We start from the raw sequence: 25,790 nt of genomic DNA on the forward strand, positions 1-25,790 counted from the left end.
GGCTGCCCTCAGGCCCGGGGCTCATGCCATCTTCCTGCCTCGGCCTGCTGGGCTGAGGAGTAGCGGGCGCAGGCGATCCCTACGGGATCCCCACCGGGCGATGCTCCCCAGCCGTGACTGCCGAGGTCAAGATATTAATATATGCGTTCTGATACGCGTTTTTATTTTGCAAGGACAAGTATTCCAGCTTACCTTTTTCTGTAGTGACTGCCAAGGACATATTTACTAGCAGATGCCCCCCACCCCTGCTCCTCACCCCCCAAGAAGTTATTTCAAAGCAAAGATAACGATTCAACAATTAGTTGGGAAAGTACTTTTTAAGCATTTAAAAAAGGGCTGTTGAAGATGCTGTCCTTGGGGCCGGGGCTGTGGCTCAGGGGTAGAGCGCTTGCCTAGCATGTGTGAGGCCCTGGGTCCAGAGAAAAATGCTTGTTTGTAGTTCAAAGGAGACAGGGCTTTGCCCTCTGACGGGAAACCTGCAGGGTGAGCGGCTCAACTCTTTGCTGCTCTGGGCGCATCTGCGAATGCGTGGAAAACACCTCGAGTGTTCTCTTGGGTTAACCAATAAACACAGGAATGCAAAACTCAGGAATAGTGAGGATTAATTGTATTCTGTTGCCAAAAATTACCAGTGTAAAACTCTCATATTTGTCTACTTAGGCACAGGATGGCCCAGTCTCTAAAATCTACATGATAACCCCTGCGTTAGTAAAAATATATATTTTCTGACTGCTTGAAAGTCCCGCTGGTCGATCCAGAAAGGGTAGGGTGCACCCGCAGTGAATCCCACCCTCCGTTAGCCACCCTGCTGCAGATCCTCTGAAGGCGGTGACTCCTGGATGCCTCCAGAGGACAGAGGGAAGGGGTGTGGGGGCAGAAGGGGGCCACCTCCCTCCCTCCAGGCCCCATGGAGGGACGCGAGCCTTGTCCACCTTCTGTTGCAGATAGCAGGTGCCGTTGTGCTCGCCGGCTTCCCTGTGACCAGGACACCTGGGGAGAACAACGTGGAGCGGAGACTTATTTTGGCCCACTGTTGGGGCGTTCAGCCGGTCGTTCCCTGAGCCCCTTGCGTTGGGCCCAAGGGGCGCTGGAGCATCATGGTGGGTGGGCTTATGGAGGGGCGCCACTTGCTCTGGGCAGCGGTGAAGACGCCCTTCCAGGGCAGCCCCCACCTGCCCAGTCACCACTGCAGGTCCATGGAAACCAGGGTGGCTGACCAGGTTAGGGCTCTGTGATGGCAGTCTCACCTGAGCACATCTCCTTGACCCAGGGGCTCCGGGACGCCTCGCGTCCAGCCCATCACACACGCTCCAAATTACAAAGTTACTCTGACTCCCCTTCCTGGTCCAAGGGAGGGCCACATCTGCCACGGCTTCCTTCACGGTGGAGCCCCAGGGTGGACACGTCATCCTGTAGCAAGAGACAGCAGCTGGGGGTTTCTCTTCCGGGCTCTCTGTCATTATGAAGCCACCAGCAGCCATGGGGCTCTGCCTTGGTGACATCACCTGTCCTGCCCACCCAGAGCTGACCTCCACACTTCATGTCAGACCAAGTTCTCTGCCTCCTCTCTCTTGCCTTTTAAAAAAAAAAAAAACAGGGTCTTGCCAAGTTGCTTAGGGCCTTGCTAAGTAGACAAGACTGGTCTTGAACTTGTGGTCCTCCTGCCTCAGCCTCCCGAGTCCCTCGGACCACAGGTGTGAGCCCCCGCCCCCGTCCAGTGACCAATGCTATTTTTAATGAGAGCAAATGTTTTTTTAAGTAACAAAACAAAACATTTGTCTAAAAAGTATTGTTTATTTACTTTTTTTGGGGAGTGGGGTGCTGGGGATTAAACTCGCGGGCCCCTGAACACTGAGCCACACCCCCAGCCCTATATTGTGTTTTTTTTAGAGACAGGGTCTCACTGAGTTGCTTAGCACCTCACGCTGTTGCTGAGGCTGGCTTTGAACTTGGCAATCCTCCTGCCTCAGCCTCCCGAGCCTATGGGATTACAGGCCTGCACCACAGTGCCCAGCCTAAAAAGTATTGTTTAGTTAATTTTTACATTATTATATAATTTTTTGGAACTTTCATAAAGTACATATTTGTATCAATGTGTGTAAATAATGCATACATATTTTTCATGCTCACAAATTTCACTCAAAGGGATACATAAACAAAATAATTTGTTGGAGACCCCAGCCCTGCAAAGCTGGGAGTTTATGTTCTGAGCAAATGCACAGTATTTATCCACAATCAGATACGGACTCCAGTCAGGTGGGAGACAGGAGCCACTGGGATGCTAGAGAATACCGTGTTCATGGATGGGAAGACTCAAGATTGTGACTGTCACTTCTCCTCCTTGATTTCTCTCAATTAGCTCATTAATTTAATACAGTTTCAGTCAAAATCCCAGTGGGATTTTTTAAAAAATGCTCCTTGACAAGGTGGTTTTTAAAATTCATATAGGAGTAAATGTTATGAATTGCAAAGTCGATTTTGTAAAAAGAACAGGGAGGAACAGAGCTGAGAGACTTGAACGAACCGAAATCAGAGTAGATCACAAAGCCACGGCGGCTGGAACGGTGTCGCCTCGGCCCAAGAAGAGAATGACAGGAACGTGCAGCTTCCAGAAGTGGACCCCTGAGTTTATGGAGACCTAGCGTATGTTCTAAAAAGAATTTTCTAAAAACAGCATTTCAAATCTTCGGATGATGTCCATACTAGTCAATAAGTTATTTCAGGATAATCAGCTATTCCTCTGGGAAAAAAAATACCAATAAATATGTAGCCCGGCCTCCACCACTCACAAAAATCAACCTAACTATAAAACCCAAATACAAAAAGAAAAGGGTCACATTCAATGTATAAAACACTGCACCTGGGGTGAAGACGGTCTTCCTGAACAAGACAGAAAACAGGTTCTCATCGATTCGATTCATAAGACAGGCTGCATTGAAATAAAATCTTGTATGATGAAGGACGCCAGTAAAGTCAGTGAGAAGCAAGGAGAAGACATTTGAACACATGACCAAGGGTCTCTAAGCAGATATACCAAGCACTCCTGCAGATCAATGAGACACACGGCCCGACAGATGTCTGATGAAGACTGCCAGGGACCGGGGTGCACCCTGTGACCCCAGGAGGCTGGAGGACCAGGAGGCTGGAGGACTGCAGGTTGGAGGCCAGTAAAACACCCACGCACATGCACAGATGGGTGTTGGTTGCAGGGGATACGGAGGAACGAATCTTACCGTATCCTCGAGCAGTTTACGTAAAACGAATTGAAAATCTCTATATAAAGAATATTCTGAACTAGCTTTTTCTCTCAACCTGCATTTTTACACATCAGCATCAACCCCTGAGACATCCTCCCACGGATGCAAAGGGAATCATGTGCATGCGTATTTGCTTGGCAGGGGATGCAGGGGCTTGCCTGGCACACAGGGCCTGGGTTTACTCCCAGCACAGCAAAAACAAAACAAAAAAGCAAAAACAAGAACCAGAAACAGAAAACTGCTGTAGAAGACGTTCATCTTAAGTTCAGACAACCTTTGTCCTAGTCAATAAATTTCTCCAGGACAATCAGATATCATCTGGAAAAATATCAATGCATATACAGCCCGGCCTCAGAAGCAAACCAAGTGTCCAACAAGGTAGGATGCGGTTCACCGGCCTCGCTTGTGAGCCCTGGACTCCGACCCTGTACCCTACCCCCAGCAAGAGCAGTTAATTTACACTGAAGTGCAGCAGTGAGTGGGGACAGGCCTGGAGGACTCCAGGAAGTGTCTCCAGGATGGTTTTGAGTTCAAAGGAATTGCAGCAAGGGATACATATTAGGCCATTTTCTTTAAAATACACCACAAAAGTAACATTTTTTCAAGGTAATATGCAGATGGAGTTACACCGTCAAAGGGGCTTCAGTCTTACCCATGTCTAATGTTTGATTAATTTTTTTTAGAAAGGAACTGCATGGTTTATCAGTTGTACAATTAAAAGTAATAAATGCAAAATACAACACATAAGGCTAAACATATTAAGACGAAAGAATTTCAGCTGCCTCAAAATATCGGACAGCCTGTGGTCTCAGCTGCATGGGAGGCTGAGGCAGGTGGATTCCTGGGGGCCAGGAGTTGGAGACCAGCCCCGGCAACCTCGGGAGACCCGTCTCAACCAAGCAAAGCAAAACAAAACAAACTAAATATAAATATAAATGAATTTAAAAAGTAGAAAATGTACGAGAAAACGTCGCTGAGGTGTGGGAGGTGGGATTTGGTGTGGGTCACATTAGCAGAGGCTGGCACTTTGGGAAAGCTGGTGTTGGGCTATGGGGCCACCTTCTCCAAGGGGAAATTTAGACAAAGATGGACGTCCCTGTCCCTGCAGAATGTCTACAACACCAATCAGGGTTTTGAATTTATTTACTTGTTTTGATGTGCCTGGGGGAGGGTCCACCAACCAGGTCTGACAGTAAAATATAAAAGGCCAACTGTGACTACAAAGCCATCTCTCAGCGCCCCCCACACCAGGCTGTGGATGGTCCCCAGCAGGAGCCACAGAACTGGACACACACTGCCACCCAGTGGCAGAGGTCGCATTGCAGTTTGTCCTTTGGTCCCCAGAATCTTAAACCAAGGCTTTTTAGTTTTGGATGCTCCTTAAAAGTAGAACCTTTTAGAAATTTGGAAGACTCGCCTAGGACTGCCGATTTTTAAATTTTGGCAAACATTTTCAAAAAGCTGACTCTCTGTTATTTCCTGTTTTGTGAAAGAACAGACGTTTAAAACCAAAAGAATCAGAAAAGACATACACTTAGACAAAAGGACATCCTGCAATGGAGGGACAGTTAAGAACTGCACACGGGGCCAGGCACGTGGTGGTGCACGTCTGTAATCCCAGCACCTTGGGAGGCTCAGGCAGGAGGATCACAAGTTCGAGGTCAGCCTTAGTAACTTAGTGAGGCCGTGTCTCAAACTAAAAAATTAAAAGAACTGGGGGTGTAGCTCAGGGCATAAGTGCCCCTGGGCCCCTGGGTTCAATCCCTGGTACAAACAAAACAAAGCAAAACAAAACAAAACAAAACTGCACCCATTTGGGGCTGGGGTGTGGCTCAGTGGCAGAGGCTCGCCTGGCGTCGGTGGGGCCCCGGGTTCCATCCCCAGCACTGGAAAACAAATTGCGCACACTTGATAAAGATATGTATTCCATAACAATACTGACGTAGTCCTCCCTTACCCAGAGGCGGGGACAAAGTCCTCAACCACGCAACGGAAGGTGGGGTACGTTCTGGGAAACGCTTCCATTCTGCGGCAGCCCCGTAGCGGGTGCTTGGACAGATTGCGGGCGCGGCCCACCGCCCTCCCGGCTGCAGCTCCCGGGCTGGAACCCGTGCTGTGCTGCGGAGCTGGACCCTGCGGGGAACCGCGACACACTCAGCAGGCTTGTGTGCGCCGGCCTCACCGCTGTGCTGCGGCTTAGGGTCTCACTGGGCAGTAAGGACTTTCAGCCCCATTACACTCTGGGGCCTGTCCTAGAGGAGCCTGCCCCCCCCATGGGTGACTGAACCCAGGGCCCCTTAACTACGGAGCCGCCTCCGCAGGCTTTTTCTTTTTTTCCTCCCCCCCATGTTTTATTTTGAGACAGGGTCTCGCTAAGTTGCTGAGGCTGGCCTCCAACTCCCGAGCCTCCTGCCTCAGCCTCCCTGGGATCACAAGCGTGGCTGTCGCGCCTGGCTGAGCTCGCTTCGTGCAGCAGCAGTGAGACTCCAGTGTCGCCCTCACTTATGGGCTCGTCACCCGAGGTCCGACCCCAGACCCTCAGTTGACACTAGTTCCACCGACTGGAGACAAGGCAGGACCCGGGACCACGAAGTCATCTGAACCGGCCGTGGGAAAAGAGATCAAAACCGGATGCACTGCAGGAACCGAGCAATGGACACGAGGCCGCAGGAGCTGGCGGGGCGGCCACGCCGAGACCCCTGACCCGCGACCCTCCTCCTCCGCGGCCTCCGGGTGGCGGGGACTCTGGGTGACCGCCGCGGCCCGCGGATGGTGCGTCCTTCTAAGCCTCTGGTTTTAAGGTGAGATCGGGAGAAGACGGGAGCGGAGGCGACTGCAGGCGGCCGGCCAGGAGGGACGGGGGCGGCACTCGGACAGGCCGGGCGGCCCCGGCGGCCCCGCTCCGTCGCCTTCCGCCAGCAGCAAACATGGCGGCGGCCGCTTCCGCCCGCACGGGAGGTCAAAGGTTACGTGAGATGGCGGCGCCCGGCGGCCGTTGAGGCGTGACGCGCAGCATGGCGGCGGCGGCGCTGACTCGGCTGGGGCGACGGCTGACGGGGCCGGGGCCGGGGCCGGGCCCTGGGCAGCGCGGGCACTGGACAGCGGCCCGGCGCTCCCGGAGCCGGCGCGAGGCGGCCGAGGCCGAGGCGGCGGCGCCGGTGCTGCAGTACGTGGGCGAGCGCGCCGCCCGAGTGGACCGCGTCTTCGTGTGGGGCTTCAGCTTCTCGGGGGCGCTGGGCGTGCCCGGCTTCGTGCTGCCCCGCGTCGCGCCCGCCACGCGCGCCCGCCCGCCGCGCCGCCGGGTGCAGCCGGTGCCCTACCGCCTGGAGCTGCCGCAGAGGGTGCGCCGGGCGCCCGGGGTCGGGGGGAGGTCGGAGGGGAGGCCGGGGAGGGAGGCGGGAGAGGAGAGGGAGGCCAGGGAGGGAGGCTGGGGAGGGAGGAAGGGGAGGCTGGGAGGCCCGGGAGAACAGGGCTGCTGGCAGGCTGGACTCCCTTACGACCGGGCTTTCGGAAGCGGGGGGCAGTCGGGTGGGCGCAGTGACTGGGACCTGGGAAGGAGGCAGGCCGGGCGCGCGCAGCCTCCCCATGTCCTAGCGCCGGAGAGGTGGCAGCCAGAGGACGCTCTTGGGGGCCAACACCGGGAGGGCAAAGCGGACCCGTGGTCCGCTCCCTGCCTGGTGTGGCCGTGGGGCCTCGCTGGGCCGTGGGCTCCCGACTTCTCTGCCAAGTCCGCAGATGAGCTTGGACTGAAAAGGGAGGACGGGAGATCGGGACTCCAGCTCCGCACCGGGAAACTTGGGTGGGCCTTTTGTTTTTCGGGAGTTGAGGATGGAACCCGAGCTGAGCTGCACCGCGTGGCTGGAGCCTGCGATCCTCCGCAGCGGCCCCCTGTGACCCACTGGTTCGACTTCTCAAATCTGAGTCGGCCTGTTGGGCCGGGTGTCACCAGTCCTGCACAGAGTCCCCCAGGGCCGGCTTTTCGGGAGCAGTGTCTAATTTCTCCGTAGTGCCTTGGGCACAAGGTCTAGATCTCCACGGAGCTTCTCCATCCGTATTTCTGCGGTAGCGCGTGCTTTGGTGGCATAGCTCAGACACCGGCCAGAGCCGGGCCTCTCTCCTCCCCCGCAGGCGGCTTGGCTCTGTGTGTAGTCTGAGCGCTTGGAGCCTCCTTGGTGTGAGGCAGGTCCCCACGTGGAGGGCTCTCCTTCCCTGCCTTGCCTTCGCATGGTGGTGGACCTCGAGGTGCTGGCATCTGCTTGTGACGCCCACCTGCACACATTGAGCCGCGTCCTCCCAGGTCAGAATGGCGTCTAGGTAGTAGGTAGTGGCGCCCGCGGAGAGCTGTGCAGCCAGGAAGCAGTCCTCCAGCCCGGCCCTCCTCCTTCCTTGTGCGGGGTGGGGATGGAGCTGGACGCTCTACCCCTGAGTACTCCCCTGCCCTCTTTGAGGCAGGTTCTCACTAGGTTCCTGAGGCTGGCCTCGAACTTGGGATCCTCCTACCTCAGCCTCCGGGGTAGCTGAGATTATGGGCAAGTGCCACCATGCCTGGCTTTTGTGCTTTTCTCCTCTGGGTCCTTTGCTTTTCCACATGAATTTTAGGGCTGGCTTATCTGTTTCTGCAAAAAGCCTTCCTGGGATTCTTATTTACTTACCTTTTGTGACTGGGTTGAAGCCAGGGCCTCCTGCCTCCTCGGCAGGTGTTCCAGCCCCTGGCTGGCTGGCTGGCTTGCAGTGCTGGGGGTGGAACCCAGGGCCACACCCACCAGCCTTCTGGCTGGGATTCTGATGGGGTTCGCATGGAGTCTGTAGATCCGTGTGTGCAGGGTTGCCACTGAGACTTTTCAGTCCTGGTCAGTGGCCGGGACGCGCTCCATTTGTTTAGATCTCTGTTTCTCTTTTTTTTGTACCAGGGATTGAACTCAGAGGCACTTGCTCCCTGAGCCCCAGCCCCAGCCATGTTTTGTATTTTTTTAGAGACAGGGTCTCTCTCACTGAGTTGCTTAGTGCCTCATCATTGCAGAGGCTGGCCTTAACTAGGCATCCTCCTGCCTCAGCCTCCGGAGCCCTGGGATGACAGGCATGGCCACTGCTGTTTGTTGTCCTGTGATGGCCTTGTGGCTCTTGGGCCAAGTTTGCTGAGCACTTGCTTCTTTGCTTATTGGTGGAGTTGGACTCTTGGCTTCGTGTTTGGGGCCTTGGTCGCTGTGTATGGAAGTGCAGTCAGCTGTGCTGTGACCGTCTCATGGGGACAGGGAGGTGGCCTGGGAGGTGGCCTTGGAGGTCACAGCACAGCATGGTGAGGAGGCAGCCACTGGACGCTGCAGTCCTTGGTCTCTTGGCTGAGGCAGGCGCCGTCCCCGCAGGGCCTGGGCTGCCTGGACTTACTTGGTCTCCCCCACCTGGTGGGACGCGCTGCTGCAGAGACACCAGAGGCACGTGGTTGGCAAGGGCTGGGCGGAGCCACCTGCAAGCCACTGTGCCCGCTGCCGCGTGGGCAACTTGGGGGCACCGCGAGTCTCCTGACCGTCGCTGTGTGGGTGCGGCTTGTCACCCGCCAGCGCTTCATGGCTCTTTCAGATTTCCTCTGCGGCCTGTGGCTACGGATTCACGCTGCTGTCCTCCAGAACCAAGGATGTCACCAAGGTGTGGGGCATGGGGCTCAACAAGGACTCCCAGCTGGGGTTTCAGAGGAGCCACAAAGACAAAGGTGAGCTGCTCGGAGGTGGGTGTGGGCGCCACCTGGGGCCGGGCTCACCTGCTGGTGCGGCCTGGGGCCTGCGGGGGAAGAGCAGCGGCCGGGGTCTGCTGGTTGGCTGTCCCATGGCCCAGGTGTAAGACAGGCTTCCTTCTGCATGTCTTAAACTTCGGTTGTAAAAACGTTAGAAATGACTTATAAGCCACTTTAAAAGTAGGCATTGTTATGAGGACAGTAGGAAGCGCTTCTTAAAATAAGTGGAGTGTGAAGTTTAAGTGAGATAATACGTTTTTATACTTAAAACGGGAGGAAAGCAACCGGAAACCAGCTGGAGAAACCTTTCTTTTTCCTGTTCCCGTGTTGGTTTACAAAAATACTTTTGCGTAATTTAGGTCATGGCAAAAATTTTGTCTTCTGCTTTTTTTAAACCTTGTATCAGAAGTGCCCGTAGTTCAGGATGGGGTCTCTGCTCGCTGGAAGAGGCTGCCTTCCATCTCTTTGGCTCCTGGTTTCTTCCCTGTGCTGGGAGCTGGGCCTTCTTTAACTTTATGGAGACAGGTCTCCGCCCTTGTCCAAACGTACCAGCCTGCAGGCCTCCTACCCCAGCCTCCCAGCCCCAGAAGATCTCCTCAAGGAGCCAAACGTGTTGCTCAGTCACCACCTCGCCATGGAGACGCAGAGTGGGATTGGGGGGCAGGCGCCTGAGCTTCCTGCCTCTGCCACCCGCGGAGCCGGGGTGGGCTGTGTCCCGCTGTCGCAGCCAGCGGGCCGCGGGCTGGCTGGCTGCCTGGCTGACTGCGGTCCTGCTCAGCCAGGGGCTACGAGTACGTTCTGGAGCCCTCGCCCATCCCGCTGCCGCTGGACCGGCCTCAGGAGACCCGGGTGCTGCAGGTGTCCTGCGGCAGGGCCCACTCCCTGGTCCTGACCGACAGCGAGGGAGGTGAGTCCCCGGCCACGGGCCGGGGTGGGTGGGCAGTGGCCGTGGACTGCGGACTCCACCCTTGCCCTTGGCCGGCTTGTTCAGTGGGTCCCTGCGCCCGAGCCGCTCTCCAAAGGCCGCATAGCCGCTCGATTCTCCTCCACCTCCGGCCCTGTGGTCCTGACAGGGCACGGGCGGCCCTGGGAGCCTTTCTCCAGGGGCTTCGGTGTCCAGGGCAGCCTGGTGACAGGTGCAGGGATGAGGTTCCCAGGAGGCGGGACCAGTGCATGGGGCCCAGAAGCCGTGGTGCCCCCGAGGCTGGGCGGCCGGGTGGGTATTGGCGGGACCTCCCGTGAGTCGGCTCGAGCTGGCGCTGCTGCTGTTCAGTCTTCAGCATGGGGAACAACGCCTACGGCCAGTGTGGACGGAAGGTCGTGGAGGACGAGACCTACAGGTGCGTCCGGCTCTGCCCCGGGCCGCCGTGAGCTGGGTGAGAGTCTTGCTGGGGTGCGCACAGCCTCTTTGAAATGATTTTTGTGGACTTTTTTATTTTAAGTGAGGGGAACTTTTAAAATAAGGTGAACCCCGTTTTCTAACTGGTTAACTTAAAAGGTTCCCATTCATTTCAGTTTTTTCATTTTGGTGTTTTTTAAAAAATCCCCGTTAGTCCTTGCTTGGTGTTGGTGGCCTGAGTGCCAGTCTCAGGCTGCATATGGAAATCACGTCCAGCTGGTGAGGTGGCTGTGCCTGTAATCCCAGCCGTGCAGGAGGCTGAGGCAGGAGGAGCACAAGCTGGAGGCCAGCCTCGGCAACCTAGCGATGCCCCGACTCAAGATAAATAACCAGAAGGGCTGCGTGTGGCAGGGCACCCCTGGTGCAGGCCCCGACCCAGCCTCGTTCTGTGGGGTGTTCACGCCTGGCCCGGCTGTGCGTGAAGGATGCTTTGCACGCGTGGGCTGGGCCGCAGCTGTGGGGAGGGGCTGGGCTGCCCAGGGCTGACGGCCGCCTCTCCTGCTCCTCCCCGTCTGCTCTCGGCTCTAGTGAAAGCCACAAGATCCACAGGATGCAGGACTTCGATGGACGGGTGGTCCAGGTGAGAGACATGGCCCAGAACCAGCCCTCCTGTCCCCAGGGCGCTTTGGAAAGGTTGGCGCTGGAAGGTGAGGGCAGATTTCTCTGGAATTTTCTGAACTGCTGAATCATCTGGCACAATCCCTGGTCTCCCTGCTGCAGGCCAGGCCTCCCCTGGGCCCCGGATGAGAGCTTAATAGTATCAGTTGGGGGGCCTCCTGGTCCCCACAGGGAGGCCAGGGACGCTGCCTGACAACGGGAGGGGACGGCCTGAGGTGCGTGGCACGGTACCTGCCGAGCCCATGGTGCGCGCCCGCGCTCAGCAGTCTGGAGGGCTGGCGGGAGTGGAGGGTCTCTGCCTGCTGGGAGATGAGGCCCTGTGGCCTTCGTCCTTTGGCAGTTGGGCTGTCGAAGGTTCTCCGCAGGGGCAGGGGGTGCAGCTTGGTGGTCAGCATGTGTGTGGCGTGAGCTCGGCCCTGCGTCCACGTCCAGCATCACCGAAGAAGGAAGAGTGGCCACTACATGCTGACCCTTTTAGAAAGCCAACTTTGTTACGAACTGAAGTAGAGAGGAGGCATGGAGGCCTGGAGGGGAGGCTCAGAGAGGGCAGAGGACAGGCACCCAAGAACCAGGCCTCAGGGTTGAGCAGATGAGCAGGGAGGTGCCGTGGGGTCCAGTGTCCGTGGGGTCCAGTGTCCGTGGGCTGTGTCCTTGAGGAGGGGCCCCGAGGGGCTTGGGGCAGAGGCCGCGGCGGAGGTGGTGCTTCCTGCGCAGCCCCAGGTGTGCCTGTGGGGTCGGGTACCTGTCCTCCACCTGCTGCTCGAGCGGCTTTGGCAAGTCAGCAGACCTCCTGAGTCTGTCCCAGACGGTCTTGGGTTGCCCTCGCCGGCGGCTGGCACAGGACCTGTCCTGCGTGGGGCTGTTCATCAGGCAGTGAGAAACAGGTCTGGTTGAGACTGGAGAGAAACGTGTGGGGTGACCGGAGGACCTGGGAATGGAGCAGCCCGGGGGAGTTGGGACAGTGAGGGACAGGAGGCCCAGGCAGAGGCTGGACAGGGTTGAGGGATGGGGGAGGTGCTGGAAGGCTGAGCACTTGGGCTGGCTGCCTCCTGGTCCCCCTCCTGGTCCCCCCTCCTGGTCCCCCCTCCTGGTCCCCCCTCCTGGTCCCCCCTCTCCTGGTCGCCCCCTCCTGGTCCCCCCTCTCCTGGTCCCCCTCTCCTGGTCCCCCTCTCCTGGTTCCCCCTCCTGGTTCCCCCCCTCCTGGTCCCCCCTCTCCTGGTCGCCCCCTCCTGGTCGCCCCCTCCTGGTCCCCCCTCTCCTGGTCCCCCTCTCCTGGTCCCCCTCTCCTGGTTCCCCCTCCTGGTTCCCCCCCTCCTGGTCCCCCCTCTCCTGGTCGCCCCCTCCTGGTCGCGCCCCCTCCTGGTCGCCCCCTCCTGGTCCCCCCTCTCCTGGTCCCCCTCTCCTGGTCCCCCTCTCCTGGTTCCCCCTCCTGGTTCCCCCCCTCCTGGTCCCCCCTCTCCTGGTCGCCCCCTCCTGGTCCCCCCTCTCCTGGTCCCCCCTCTCCTGGTCCCCCCTCCTGGTCCCCCTCCTGGTGCCCCTCCTGGTTCCCCCCTCCTGGTTCCCCCCTCCTGGTCCCCCCTCTCCTGGTCGCCCCCTCCTGGTCGCCCCCTCCTGGTCCCCCCTCTCCTGGTCCCCCTCTCCTGGTCCCCCTCTCCTGGTTCCCCCTCCTGGTTCCCCCCCTCCTGGTCCCCCTCTCCTGGTCCCCCTCTCCTGGTCCCCCCCTCCTGGTCGCCCCCTCCTGGTTCCCCCTCTCCTGGTTCCCCCTCTCCTGGTTCCTCCTCTTCTGGTCCCCCCTCTCCTGGTCCCCCTCTCCTGGTTCTCCCTCTCCTGGTTCCTCCTCTACTGGTCCCCCCTCTCCTGGTCCCCCCTCTCCTGGTCCCCCCCTCCTGGTCGCCCCCTCCTGGTTCCCCCTCTCCTGGTTCCCCCTCTCCTGGTTCCTCCTCTCCTGGTCCCCCCTCTCCTGGTCCCCCCTCTCCTGGTCCCCCTCTCCTGGTTCTCCCTCTCCTGGTTCCTCCTCTACTGGTCCCCCCTCTCCTGGTTCCCCCCCTCCTGGTTCCCCCCCTCCTGGTCCCCCTCTCCTGGTCCCCCTCTCCTGGTTCCTCCTCTCCTGGTTCCCCCTCTCCTGGTACCCCCTCTCCTGGTACCCCCTCCTGGTCCCCCTCCTGGTTCCCCCTCCTGGTCCCCCCTCCTGGTCCCCCCTCTCCTGGTCCCCCCTCTCCTGGTCCCCCCTCTCCTGGTCACCTCCCTCCTGGTTCCCCCTCCTCCTGGTCCCCCTCCTCCTGGTCCCCCCTTCCTGGTTCCCCCCTCCTGTTCCCCCCCTCCTGGTCCCCCCCATCCTGTTCCCCCCCCTCCTGGTCCCCCCCTCCTGGTCCCCCCCTCCTGGTACCCCCTCTCCTGGTTCCCCCCCTCCTGGTCCCCCTCCTGGTCCCCCCTCTCCTGGTCCCTCTCCTGGTTCCTCCTCTCCTGGTCCCCCCCCCTCCTGGTCCCCCCTCTCCTGGTCCCCCCCCTCCTGGTCCCCCCTCTCCTGGTCCCCCCTCTCCTGGTCCCCCCCCTCCTGGTCCCCCCTCTCCTGGTCGCCCCCTCCTGGTTCCCCCCCTCCTGGTTCCCCCCCTCCTGGTCCCCCCCTCCTGGTCCCCCTCCTGGTCCCCCCTCTCCTGGTCCCCCCTCTCCTGGTTCCTCCTCTCCTGGTTCCTCCTCTCCTGGTCCCTCCTCTCCTGGTTCCCACTCTCCTGGTTCCCCCTCTCCTGGTTCCTCCTCTCCTGGTTCCCCCTCTCCTGGTTCCCCCTCTTCTGGTTCCCCATCTCCTGGTTCCTCCTCTCCTGGTCCCTCTCCTGGTCCCCTCTTGGTCCCCCTCCTGGTCCTCCCTCTCCTGGTTCCCCGTCTCCTGGTCCCCATTCCTGGTTCCCTCTCTCCTGGTCCCCTCTCTTCTGGTCCCCCCTCTCCTGGTCCCGCCTCCTGGTCTCCCTCCTGGTCCCCCCTCCTGGTCCCTCTCTCCTGGTCCCTCCCACCTGGTCCCAGGTGCTGTGGCTCTGCTCTGAGGTTTCCTCTCATCAGCCTGCTGTGCCCGTCAGGTGGCCTGCGGTCAGGACCACAGTCTGTTCCTCACGGATCGAGGAGAGGTCTACTCTTGTGGATGGGGCGCCGATGGGCAGACAGGTGGGTGTGTGAGGCCCCGCAGTGGCCTCCGTGGTCAGGACGCCTCAGCTGGGCTCCCGGCCTCCCCTCTGGGGAGTGCTGTCTCCTGCACCCTCCTGCCCGCTGCCTGTGACCCCGGCTGTGCTGGGCATCCTGCAGGGTGACTCGCTTGTGTGGTCCCCGTCTCTCCTGCAGGGAGGCTGCTTTCCTCAGGTGTTCAGCAATTTTAATTTTTCTGAAAGTCATTTTTGTTTTTTCGCGATGCTAGGGATCTACCCCAGGCCTCCTTTACCTCTGAGCACAGTCCAGCCCTTTTCATTTGTTATTTTGAGACAGGGTTTCACTTGGACCTCACTAAGTCGTTGAGGCTGACCTTGAACTTGAGCTCCTCCTGTCGCAGCCTCCCGGGTCCCTGGGATTGCAGGCGTGGCCACTGCGCCTGGTGCTCACCTGACAGTGTCTGACCTGACTCAGACTGAGAAAGCCCGCGGTCTTGAGAACATGCCAGTTGGGTCTCAGGAGCGTGGGAGCCGCTCTGTGTGGGCGTGCCTTGCGAGAGGGCAAGTCCCTGATGTGCGCATTCCCCTGCCAGGTCTGGGTCACTATGACATCACCAGCGTGCCCACCAAGCTGGGAGGGGACCTTGCCGGAGTGAAGGTTGTGCAGGTCGCCACCTACGGGGACTGCTGCCTGGCCGTGTCCGTGGACGGCAGCCTCTTTGGCTGGGGGAACTCCGAGTACCTGCAGCTGGCCTCCGTGACCGAGTCCACCCAGGTGCGCGGCCGGGAGCGGGTGTGGGAGCTGCGGGCCTGCGGGAGCCTGGGGAGCGCGTTCAGAGGCAGCGGCCAGTCCTGCTGGGCCCTTCGTCCTTCGGTGTTTCCTTACCTCGCTTTCCCAGAGGGACCTGAGCAGTCTGCCCGAGTCTCTGTTGTGTCCTGTGCCCGGGTGGTGGCGCCCCATGCCATGTCCGCCAGGACGCAGAGTCCGCCAGGTCCAGCCCCACAGGGCCCTGCCTGGCCCCCACCTCTCACTCCTCTGAGAGGAGCATCCATAGGGAGAGTGTCCATGGGAGCAGAAAGCGGAAGTGGCCGCGTGACCGCAGCCCCACCTCCGTCTCCCTGTGTGGCCGTCCAGCCAGCGGGGCTTCAGGAGGGGGTGGCACCGGGCGCCGCCGTGCCCTTTAGGAGTGCAGCACAGGGGCTGGGGAGAGCCTGTTGGTAGAGGGCCTGCCTCGCAAGCACAAGGCCCTGGGTTCAGTCCCGAGCCCCCCCCCCAAAAAAAAAACAAAACAACAAGAAACAGTGCAGCACAGTGGGTTAGGGCGTGCCCAGGACTGTGTCTGACTCCGGGGCGCCCTCGCTGCCCGGGAAGCCCGCCCAGGGGCCGACGCCCCCACCCTGGGCTACGAGGAAGCAAGTGCTGGATCCCACGTTTCATCCAGAAGCCTCAGCGTTTCTCCCAGACACTAGCCGTCCCCTCGCACGGCCCCGCGGCGGGCAGCCCTCAGGAGGCCTCGGGTGCTCTGCCTTTGTTGGCGGCACCAGGGATTGAGCCGTGCTTGGTGCCCCGAGCCACACCCCCGGCCTTTTTAATTCTGCGTTTTGAGATGGAGGTCTTGCTGAGTTGCTGGCTGCAGGCCAGGGCCACGTGGAGGTCAGCTGACAGGGGAGCTGCCTCTGCATCTGGCCCAGTGGCTGGGAGAGGTGCCCCCACCCCAGAGGAGCCTGTCGTCTCCAGAAGGCGACAGACAGGTGCTCGCGGGAAGCGCTTCTTCCTGGTGCCCAGGCCGAGGCCTGTCTCCCTGGCCTTCCTGCAGGAGCAGAGCAGTGTCATGGGTCGTCTTTATCCGCAGCGGTCTAGCACGTGGCCCCAAGACGCAGAACCAAGCAGCACGCTGCTCCCTTGAGTCCCCAGGGCTGCACTGTCTCAGGCTGGGCTGGGAATCTGCTGCCAGGCCCCTGGCGTGCATGGAGCAGGCGGGCCCTTGCTGCACGCAGGCCTGGCCATCCTCTGTCGCTCCACCGGGGCTGCCGTGGCAGCAGGCCTCCTCAGAGCCAGTGCAGGGCAGGAGGGTGCTGGCCAGACGCCATGTTCTGGAAGTTACCCTGGAGGTGGCCTCCCCTTCTGGTGGTGGAGTTCGCTCTTTAGGAGCAGGTCACCAGGTAGGTTGGCCTCGCCCGGGTTAGGGATCACTCACGAGTTGGACTAGCAGGAGGCCTGGGTCACTGGCAGCTGACTTGGAAGTGGCTGACGCGATGTTTATTTTTGGGTATCGGGGATGGCACCCAGGGCCTCACACATGCTAGCAAAGGCTCTGCCACTGAGCTGCAGCCCAGCCCTTTTTACTTTGAAGCAGGGTCTCGCTAAGTTGCTGAGGCCGTCCTCAAACTTGTGATCTCTTGCCTCAGCCTTCTGAGCAGCTGGGGTTCTAGGCATGTGTCATGTCTGACTCTCTCTCTCTCTTTTTTTTGGTAACATTTTAATTTTTTTAGTTGTAGATGGACACAGTACCTTTATTCATTTATTTACTTTTTTGGGTGCTGGTGATTGAATCCAGGGCCTTGTGCTTACAAGGCAAGCACTCTACCGACTGAGCTCTCCCCAGCCCAGTACCTTTATTTAATTAACTCATTTGCATGCGGTGCTGAGGATGGAACCTGGGGCCTCACACGTGCCAGGCAAGCGCTGTACCGCTGAGCCCCAGCCCTGAATCTAATTTTTTAGAAATGAAATCCATTTATTTTTTGATTGACTCATCTTGATTTTCACTGTGGCCTGAGCTGCATCCTGTCAGTGACCACCGAGGCGGGTGTCCAGGGTCGTGTCGGACCTGAGAGCCCGCAGCAGAGCGCGGCCCCTGCCCTGCCCTGGCCGCCTGGCCTGGCCTGCCCGCGCTCTGTCGGCAGCGCCTCCTGCCCAGGCAGCTCTGGGACTTGCCTCTGGTGCCTCCCTGCCTGAGCCCCGAGTTCCTGGCTGTTGCTGAAGCACTTGACCCTCTCTCTGAGTGTCCACTGACGAGTCCTGCTGGAGCTGGCTGAGTCGGCCACCTGCACCAAAGCCTGCGGCCCTCCTGGCTGGCTCTTGGCAGGAGGTCTTGCCTCCTGTAACAGGGACACTGCCGCGACAGAGCCACCCTCTCCCTGTGGTCAGGCTCCCCTCTGCCCCGGGGGCTCCCGGCACCTGCTGGGCCTCTGCTGGCCCCCCGTCCATCGCCCCCTCCTCTCATCCCTCTCCACTGGCCCTTCCCGGCTGGCCTCTCAGAGCTGAGCTCGCGTCCTGTCCCCATGTCCTTGTCCACTGCTGGTGGCCACTTCAGTGCACTCCGCCTCTGCCCGTCAGTTTGTCTGTGGCTCTTGTGAGGGCCACTAGCGACCTCCCTAGGCCAGAGGCTCTGGGAAGGCCCGGGACAGCCTCTCCCACCATCTCTGGACATTGGCCGTGAGGCCACGTCTGGTGGGACGCTCTTCTTCCTGTGACCTCCTCGGCCCTCCTGGTCTGTCCCTGCTTCCTCCCTGCTGGCCTTCTGAGTGTGGCCGCCCCCCTTCTGTGTCTCCCTTTAGAAGCTCCGCACCTGCACCTGCTGCCCACAGTCACTGGCACCTCCACCCGCCTCTCCTCGCAGTTCCCGGCTCTGCCCTGGTCCCCCCAGCATCCCCCCCACGCACGTCCAGCACCTCCAGAGGAGCCCCGCGCCTTTGCGTGGCGCCTTTCCTTGGCCACCCATGTCCTGCCCTGCGCCAGCAGCCATGTCCGCCTCGCTTGGCCCTGCGGGCTCCCTGCTGGGCTGAGGTGGGGACCAGACCACGCCTGCAGTGCGAGGTGTGCTCTGGCCTCACTCCCCTGCTGTCCTCTCCTGCGCCAGGTGGACGCCCTGCCCCCAGGCCTAGTTGGCTCCTGCTTGGCCCTCAGGCTCAGGACAAGTGATGCCTTTGCTGACCGCTGCTCCCCAGGCCTGCCCAGGCTCCGACACTGACCCCTGGGCTCCCCGTAGGCTTTTGCGCGGTGGGACTGACGTTAACATCAACTTCTGCCCTGACCCTGAGCTGACCAGCCCTCTGAGGGTGGGACGGAGTCCCTGTTGCCCTGTGCATCCTGGTCCCGAGGTCCCCTGCTGCCTGCAAGATGTCCAGGAGGGAGCACCGGAGTGGACGAAGTGCTGGGGACAGAGAGCTGGCTGTGGCCCCACCTGCTGCCCTCGTCCCCTCGCCTGTCCTGACTGCGTGGCCCTTTCTCTGCTACAGGTGAACGTGCCGCGGTGCCTGCCCTTCTCGGGCGTGGGGACTGTGAAGCAGGCGGCATGCGGTGGCACGGGCTGTGCCATATTGAATGGTGAGACCCTCCTCCAGGCAGGTCACTGGGGAGTGGTGGGCAGTGTCCACTGGTTCTCGGGCCTTGGCCAGAAGAGGGCTGTGGGAAGGTCCACTGGACTGGTCAGCGATGACAGGGTTAGGGTGGAATTGCGGACATGGAGACAGTTGCTGTGATGTGCATGGCCAGAGCGCAGCAGGGCCACCGTCCCCAGAGCCCGACCAGAATTCCCTTTTCCCGCCTAGGAGTGAAGGGCAGGGTTGGCACATCAAGGCCTGTGCCCTGAGATCAAGTGTCCGGTGCCACAGGAGCATGAGGCTCGGGCGGGTGTCAGGGCCGGAGCCCGGGCCTCGCCTGCCAAGCGTGCCCTGGCCTGGGCCTGGGTGGAGCGCCTGCCTCGCCTGTGCCAGGCGCTGGGTTCGACCCTCAGAACCGCGTATGAAGAAATGAATAAGGTCTGCCAACAGCTAAGAAGAAGGAATACCAAGAAGTAACTTAAAAAGATAAACAAAAAGGGCTGGGGCTGGGGCTCAGTGGCTGGCGCCCTGACTTTGAGCCCTGCTACCAAAAATAATTTTTTTCTAGAACTTTTAAGAACCTGACCAAAAATTGTGTTTGGTGTGACCTGTTCAGCACAGACCTGCGCGCTGTTAGCAGGGCAAAGCTGTCCAAGCTTTACCAGTCCACGTGGGTTTTCTGGGTGACGGGGGACATGGGGGCTCTGTGCTGAGGTTGGCCAGCTGGGCAGATGGACGCTGCAGGCGGGCAGGAGAAGGGTTTACCCGTCCTTGCTGAGCAAGGAGGAGCCCTGATCCCAGGACACGGTGACGTGGGCGGATTGGAGCTCAGGGCGCCTTGGTGGGCGACCTCTGACCTCCGCCCACCGTGCTGCAGGGGAAGGCCACGTCTTTGTCTGGGGCTATGGAATCCTGGGGAAAGGCCCACACCTGGTGGAAAGCGCCCTTCCGGAGAGGATCCCGCCCACACTCTTCGGCTCCACAGAGTTCAGCCCGGACACCCAGGTGTCCCTCATCCGCTGTGGACTTGGCCACTTTGCTGCCCTTTCCAGTAAGTGGGCGGCCAGGCAGCCGGAGCAGGCCCGGAGGCACAGGGTTTGGGGGTGCATGTCGACTCTTCCTCATCCTGGAGTTGCGCTCCGGTTCCTTTGGTTAGTGGTGAGGCTGATGCTTGCGAATTTTTCAAGAGGGCCCAGTTGTTGGCGAGAAGGCCTGGCAGGGTGCTGGGGGGCCGGCGGGGGGCGGGCATGGTCTGCTCCCCGGCAGGCTGATCTGACCCAGGCACGTGGATGGCCGGGGCAGGTTGGAAGACTGTCCTGTGGTTTCTGGAGGTGACGCTCCCGATGGCTCCGGGGTGCTGGGGAGCTATCAGGGACGGCCCGGCGGAGGCTGCCTGGGAGCCTTCGGAGGCAGGGTGCTCCACGGGCCTCTGCATTGCCCAGTCACGTCTGCGTGGAGGCGGGGCTTTAGCGCCTGCGAGCAGCGCAGCTGTACTGATGGGTTCCACTTCGTGATCTCTGGTACACGGACTGTTTCCTCACACTTAGGAAGTCTTTTCAGCCAGGTGCAGGGTGCACACCTGGCCTTGCTGCCTCACCTCCCGGGCCGCTGGGATCGCAGGCTGCAGTTACCTTTTCCTCTGTTTCGCCAGGAGCCTCAGTTAATTTTGTAACATGTCGCTTCAGCCTGCTCAGCTGATTCCCAGAGATCTGCACAGCTCGCAGTGACAGCCTGGAAGGGGCCCTGAGGGGTCTGTGCTGGGTGGGACAGGTGGCTGGCTCCAGGCGCCACTCGCCAGCCAGACCCCAGGAGGCTCCTGAGTGCTTTTGGCAGAAGGCATGTCCTCGAGACCCTGGCGTGGCCCAGGCTGAGCCCAGGCTGTGCCCGCTCTGGCAGTGCCTGCGGGAGCTCTGCCCGTCCTTGGCCACTGCCTGCTGCCTCAGGGTCCACCACTCCTCACCCTGGCGCTGGGCCGGGTGTCCCGTCCCTGTGGGAGCCAGGGCCCGGGTTTCTTTCCAGGGCGCCATGCTGCCTTCCTCTGGCACCGCTCTCGGTTGGCGACCGCACTCACTGGTGACTGTTGGTTTCTGCTCTTTGGCTGGGTGGGGTCCCAGCAGTGTCTCTGGGTCTGTGCTGTCACTGCCCTGTCCCCAGCTTGCAGCACACCACAGACCTGGCTCAAGCAGGCCCCCAGCGAGACCCAGGAAGAGCCTCGCTGTCAGTTAGGAAGCCCAGGAGTGGCCAGGACATGGCAGGGTCACCAGGCCAGGCAGGGCAGGACCAGGCCACAGCTTGGATTCCCCTCCTGTGAGGTCGACGGCAGGTGGGGACAGTGCCTGCGACGACGCTTACTCCTCCCGTCAAAAGAGGCGCAGGTGGAGATGGAGAGGGCAAGGCGCCACTGCCAGGTCCCAGGAGGATCTGCACCTGTCCTCAGGGCCTGTGCCCCTGGGACGGCTCTGTGCCCTGCTCTGACCCAGCTGCTGTCCTCCTTGCAGACAAAGGCCAGCTGTTCGTGTGGGGCAAGAACCTCCGCGGGTGTCTGGGGATCGGCCGCCTGGAAGACCAGTACTTCCCCTGGAGGGTAAGCCACACGGGCTGGGGATGTGCCAGGGGTAGGGCCTTGGGGGGGGGGTGCCCCTCCTGCCATGCACCCTCTGCCCAGCCACACTGAGGGCCGAGTGGCGTGGGGCCGGGTGGCACCACTCTCGGGTCCGGGGGCCGCTGCCCTTCGCTCGGGTGGGGTCAGCTCACTCCTGGAGCCTGACGAGTGTGTGGCTGGCAGGGGTGGCCCGGCGGGTTTCCTGTCCCTGTAGGAAGCCCGGCAGAGGCTGTCCTTGGGCACGTGGGCGCAGCCAGGCCTGGAGCTGCAGGTCTTCACACCCGCAGGCTGGGAGCGGCCCCGGGTGGCAGAGTGCTTCACGGTGAACCCAGGGAGTGAGATGCCTGTCCTCAGCGCAGAGGGGGGACATCCAGGCTTGCTGAGGACGGGCGCCGTTGGCAGGCAGACGTCTTCAAGATTACAGGGGAAGGAGGGTCTCTCTCAAATCGGGGTCTGTGGCACGTTGCTTACCGAGCCAGTTCTTTAAGTGTCTAAAGGTGTTGGTTCTCTCTGAATCCAGAACCTCTGCTCATGCGGGCAGCGCACCGGAAGTGCCGGGCCGCAGGTCCCTTCTGGAGCCTGCAGCTGTGCGCACCTGCGTTCTCTGGAAGGTTGGGTTTTGATGTTTTGAAGTCACGGAAGGTGTTTCTTAGAAACACGCAAAGCCCCATGTCGGTTGATGAAACGAGGACTGTCCATCAGCCCGCTGCTGGCGTCCTGCCGCGCTGGGACTTCGGCCCGATTCTGGGGCGCCTCGCTCAGCCGCTGTTCCTCCCGCGCCCTTGAGCGCCGCATGGCTTCGTGGAGGACTTCAGGTGGCGTCCTTCAGAGAGCATTGAGGGAGCCTGGAGGCTTGGGGGTCAGTGCAGGGTTGCTCCAGGTGGGGCTGCTCCCGGGGCCCCAGGGGCCGGAGAGGCTGGAGGGACTGGAGAGCAGAGCTGGGTCAGCCACTCAGACCCTGGTGGTCCTGAGGTCAGGAAGGAGTGGCCGCCTGGCTCTCGGATGGTGGTCGCCAGCAAGGGCCTGGGCCTGCGCCTGCGCCTGCCTTGTCCCCAGCCGGGGGCGGTCGTCCCAGCTGGCCCTGCGTGCTGTGTGCTGCAGGGCTTGGGGTCAGGCTGCGGTGGTGCCCGGGCTCCGCCTCTCGCCGCCCGCTGTCCTGGGAGCTGTGCTTCCCTGTGCGCTTGCCCTCAGGGAAGGGACGCTGGTGATTGCTGCCTTTGATGCCAAGCCACTGTCCTCTCTTGTACATTCGATGAGCCCTAGGGTTCCTGCACAGGCTGCTGTGTCCCCTTATCCCCTTTGGACCAGGTAGACAGGGTTCAACGGTACGTTAGCTGTTGATGTGACAAAATACCTGAGATAATCAACTTTAAAGAGGGTTCATCGCGCTCAGTCTCAGGAGTCGCAGTCCTTGGACAGTCGGCCTGTTGGCTTTGGGCTTGTCCTCATGGGGAGCTGTGGCAGAGCAGAGCTGCTCACCCACGGTCAGCTCAGAGGAGAGCAGGGGCAGGGCAGGGCTCACTGTCACCGGAGGGCCGTCCCAGTGACCGAAGCCCACCCCGCAGGCCCTGTCTCCTACGTGGTCCAGGCTGTGGCCCAACCTTCAGGGCCTCTGGGGACATCCAGCTGCATCCGCAGCCGCAGGGTGGTGTGGGGCCCCAGGCCTCGCCCTCCCACCCTCCTGCTCTGTGCAGGGAGGTGTGGGGCGAGGGCTCCCCCTGGACAGTGGCAGCGGGGTCGCGGGACGGGTCCCTGCTCTCAGGCGGGTCTGTGGCAAGCTGGACCTCACTGTCCTCCAGCTATCCCGCCGCTCCTGCTTTGAGATGCGCTCAAGTGACCTTCAGTCTTGAAAAAGCTGTTTCTGGGGCTGGAGATGCAGCCTGCCGGGCAGGGTGAGGCCCGGGTTGGAGGCCTGGAGCTGCCCGAGGCAAAACGGAAGCTCACCTGGGCAGTGGCTGTGGCGGCGGGTCTTCCTGGGGGCACGGCATCACCTGGAGGTCGTCCAGAAACTGCAGCGGGACACGGTGCCACCCGGCTGCCCTCAGGCCCCCGCACCTGGGCCGCCTGGCTCAGGCCTCTCTTCTGGACGCTCCCTGGCCACGCCCTCTGCCGCTCGTCCACGTCTACACCCACCCTCAGGCCCAGGGGTCTCCTGAGGCAGAGCTCAGTCAGACTCGCCAATTAGGACCACGTCTCCACAGCCTTGTCTGCAGTGGGTTTGCTGGGTAGCGTGACCAGCGGGGCCTGCCTCCTAACTGGGCTCCTGGGAGCGTCTCTGGGAGGATGGTCATGACACCTGGCCCGAGGGCTGGAGCCCGGGACACCACGGTGCAGGACACACATCTCGCGCTTGCCTAGGGGTGTCCCAGGTGTGGTGTGAGCCGCTGTGGCTGCCCTCGTGGGCAGGAGCTGGTGCCTTACCCCGGGTCACTCTTCACTGTGCTCGAGGCCTGCTGGGTGGGTGTGGGCACCCCCTCCTGCGGGGAGCCAGGTGCAGAGAGGTAATGACCTTCCGAGAGGCCGCTCAGTCTGGCTGGGCCCTGTGGCCCCAGGCCTGCAGTGAAGAGTGTCTCGCTCTTGTTCCTGCAGGTGACAATGCCTGGCCAGCCCGTGGATGTGGCCTGTGGCGTGGATCACATGGTGACCCTGGCCAAGTCGTTCATCTGACCTGCTTGACCCTCCCAAGGCTGGCCCTGCCTTCTGGAGCATGGCACAGCTCAGCAGAGGCACGGACACCGCGGCTGGCGGGGCTCTGGATGGCGCTGGAGGCTCAGGACGGCTGTCCAGGGAGGCTCAGCCCTCAGGACGGGTTTGGCCTCAGGTGGTGGCCTGCCAGGACCCAGGGCCCAGCAGGGCTCTGGGTTTGTATCTGAGTGACCATGCGTGAGCCTCGGCGTGGGCAGCTTGTCCAGGGAGGCAGGTGGGCTCTGGCCCGAAGCTTCTGCTGGATCTCCCTGTGCCCGCACCTGCCCTGGTCACAGCCACGCTGAGTCCCGACGGGACTGTGGAGCAGCCCACAGACCTGGACTGGGCGGCCCAGAGGCGGGTCAGAGTCACGGAGAACAGTTGCTTAGTGACAACCGGGCTTTTCCTTTAAAAGCAACATTTACGAATGTTTTTTGGAATAAAGTCTATTTTCTGCCTTTTTGAGAACTGAGGCGGCCTTGGGAACGTTCTAGTGATATGACAGGAGCTTCCGGGCTGAGGCAGGAGGTCAGGAGTTCAAGTGCAGCCTCCGCAGCTCAGTGAGGCCCTCTGTACGAAATACGAGGTAGGGCTGGGGTGTGGCTCGGGCCACCCGGATGCTGGGTGGAGAAGTGGACAGATGCCGGTGGAAGCCACTCGGCCCTGCCCGGAACCTTCCGAAGCAGCTCTGCTGCAGGGCGTGGGGCTCCGGCCAGGCGGGACCGCGTGTCCCGTGCAAGGCTCTGGTCATCATGCTCTGGGCAGTGGCCCCAGGAAGCCTGCCTTGGGAGGGACGCGGACAGCAGGGGACCTGGCGCTGACTGTGCTGTGCTCGCGGGAGCAGCGCAGGAGGGGTGGGAGGCTGCAGGCAGACGCAGAGCCCGTGCCCCGCCACCCCTTGGCCCCATGGCTGGTGGGCTCTGGGGAGTGGCCCCAGAGCAGCTGCAGGGACCCACCGGGCTGACGCTGCCCCTGCTGCTGGGGCCCGTCGTCTGCCAGGGGTCAGCGTGTCCCCCGCTCCCCGGCCAGCGTGGTTGTGATGGATTTTGTTCCTGTGGCCACGCCTTTGGGAGCCCTGGTCTCCTCTCACTGCAGTGGGCGTGTGAAGGACAGCCTGGGGTCGAGCCCCGGGCCAGCCCCCCGCCCTCTGGCCATTCCTGTGCCAGACTCTCCTTCCTCCCTGGCCAACAGCCCTGGAGAGGAGCTGGAAAGGGCTGCGGTGTCCATGTCGGCTGCTCAGGGCCGCCGTCCCCTCCTGGGCATGGCTCCCAGGGCGCCTGGTCTGCCCTTGGCCCTGCTATGCAGCTTGCCCCACGGTGGCTTCTGGGTGGGGACAGTGCCCGCTGCCACGAGACGGCTTCCATCAGCCGGAGAGCCTGCTCTCACGCACCAGCTGGAGCGGACCCCCTCCAGGCGCTTCCCGTGTGGTTGGCCGTATTCTTCTGGGTCCTGGGGATCAAACCCAGGGGCACTGACTGAGCCGCAGCCCCCGTCCGTGCTCTCTGCAGCCAATGGCGTCAGCACCGAACTGCCTCCCAGCTTCCCCTCGCAGCCCATGTGACAGACCTCCCTGGTGGCCTCAGGGGCCTGGCGCTGGCCTGGCCCTCAGCGCTGGGAGCTTGCCCGCCGAGCATTGCCTTCTGCCTCCCAGGGTGATTTCCCAGCTCCCCTCGATGACTCTTGCTGCCCCATGACATTCCAGGCGGGGCACCGTGGCGCATGCCTGTAGTCCCTGCTACTCAGGAGGCTGGACGGGGGACGGCTAGAAAGGGCTGGGAGGTAGCTGAGTGCCAGGTTCACGCCCCAGTCCCCACCCCTGCAGAAACAGTCCAGACTTCCTTACACGCCGAGTTCACCGGAGTCAGCGACAGCCCAAGTGACGGGAGCTGCAGGCAGCCTGGGGCTTGCCCACGCAGCACGGCAGCCCTGTTCAGTGGATGGTCTTGGTACTGGAGATGGGCCCCAGGGTGCTTTAGCATCAAGCAATTCCCAGCCCTTTTTATTTTCTTAGATTTTGAGACATGGCCTTGCTAAGTTGCTG

At 61.2% G+C, this 25,790-nt stretch overlaps 1 protein-coding gene across 2 annotated transcripts; it reads left to right on the forward strand.

The window, feature by feature from the left end:
• The first annotated feature begins 6,216 nt into the window (after positions 1-6,216).
• RCC1L (RCC1 like) lies at positions 6,217-24,215 on the forward strand. Of its 2 annotated transcripts, XM_079120737.1 has the most exons (11): positions 6,219-6,598; positions 8,835-8,964; positions 9,764-9,892; positions 10,259-10,325; positions 10,913-10,964; positions 14,074-14,158; positions 14,730-14,911; positions 18,379-18,466; positions 19,340-19,513; positions 20,961-21,046; positions 23,654-23,866. In XM_079120737.1, exons 1-11 carry the CDS (start codon positions 6,272-6,274, stop codon positions 23,729-23,731), a joined length of 1,398 nt encoding a protein of 465 aa, XP_078976863.1. In that variant the 5' UTR covers positions 6,219-6,271; the 3' UTR covers positions 23,732-23,866. The 2 variants fall into 2 exon arrangements, with proteins under 2 accessions (XP_078976864.1, XP_078976863.1); XM_079120738.1 differs by lacking the exon at positions 20,961-21,046 and having other exon boundaries at positions 6,217-6,598; positions 23,654-24,215.
• The last annotated feature ends 1,575 nt before the right edge of the window (positions 24,216-25,790 follow it).

This window comes from Sciurus vulgaris (genome assembly GCF_902686455.1).
Source record: "Sciurus vulgaris genome assembly, chromosome: 18".
NCBI lineage: Eukaryota > Metazoa > Chordata > Mammalia > Rodentia > Sciuridae > Sciurus > Sciurus vulgaris.

Excerpts from the sequence above, each read along its gene's own strand:
- RCC1L (XM_079120738.1), top strand. The coding sequence starts at position 6,272 with ATGGCGGCGGCGGCGCTGACTCGGCTGGGGCGACGGCTGACGGGGCCG. Across the intron at positions 8,965-9,763 it reads GAGGAGCCACAAAGACAAAG|CCAGGGGCTACGAGTACGTT; the intron begins GTGAGCTGCTCG and ends GGTCCTGCTCAG. Across the intron at positions 18,467-19,339 it reads GGGCTGTGCCATATTGAATG|GGGAAGGCCACGTCTTTGTC; the intron begins GTGAGACCCTCC and ends ACCGTGCTGCAG.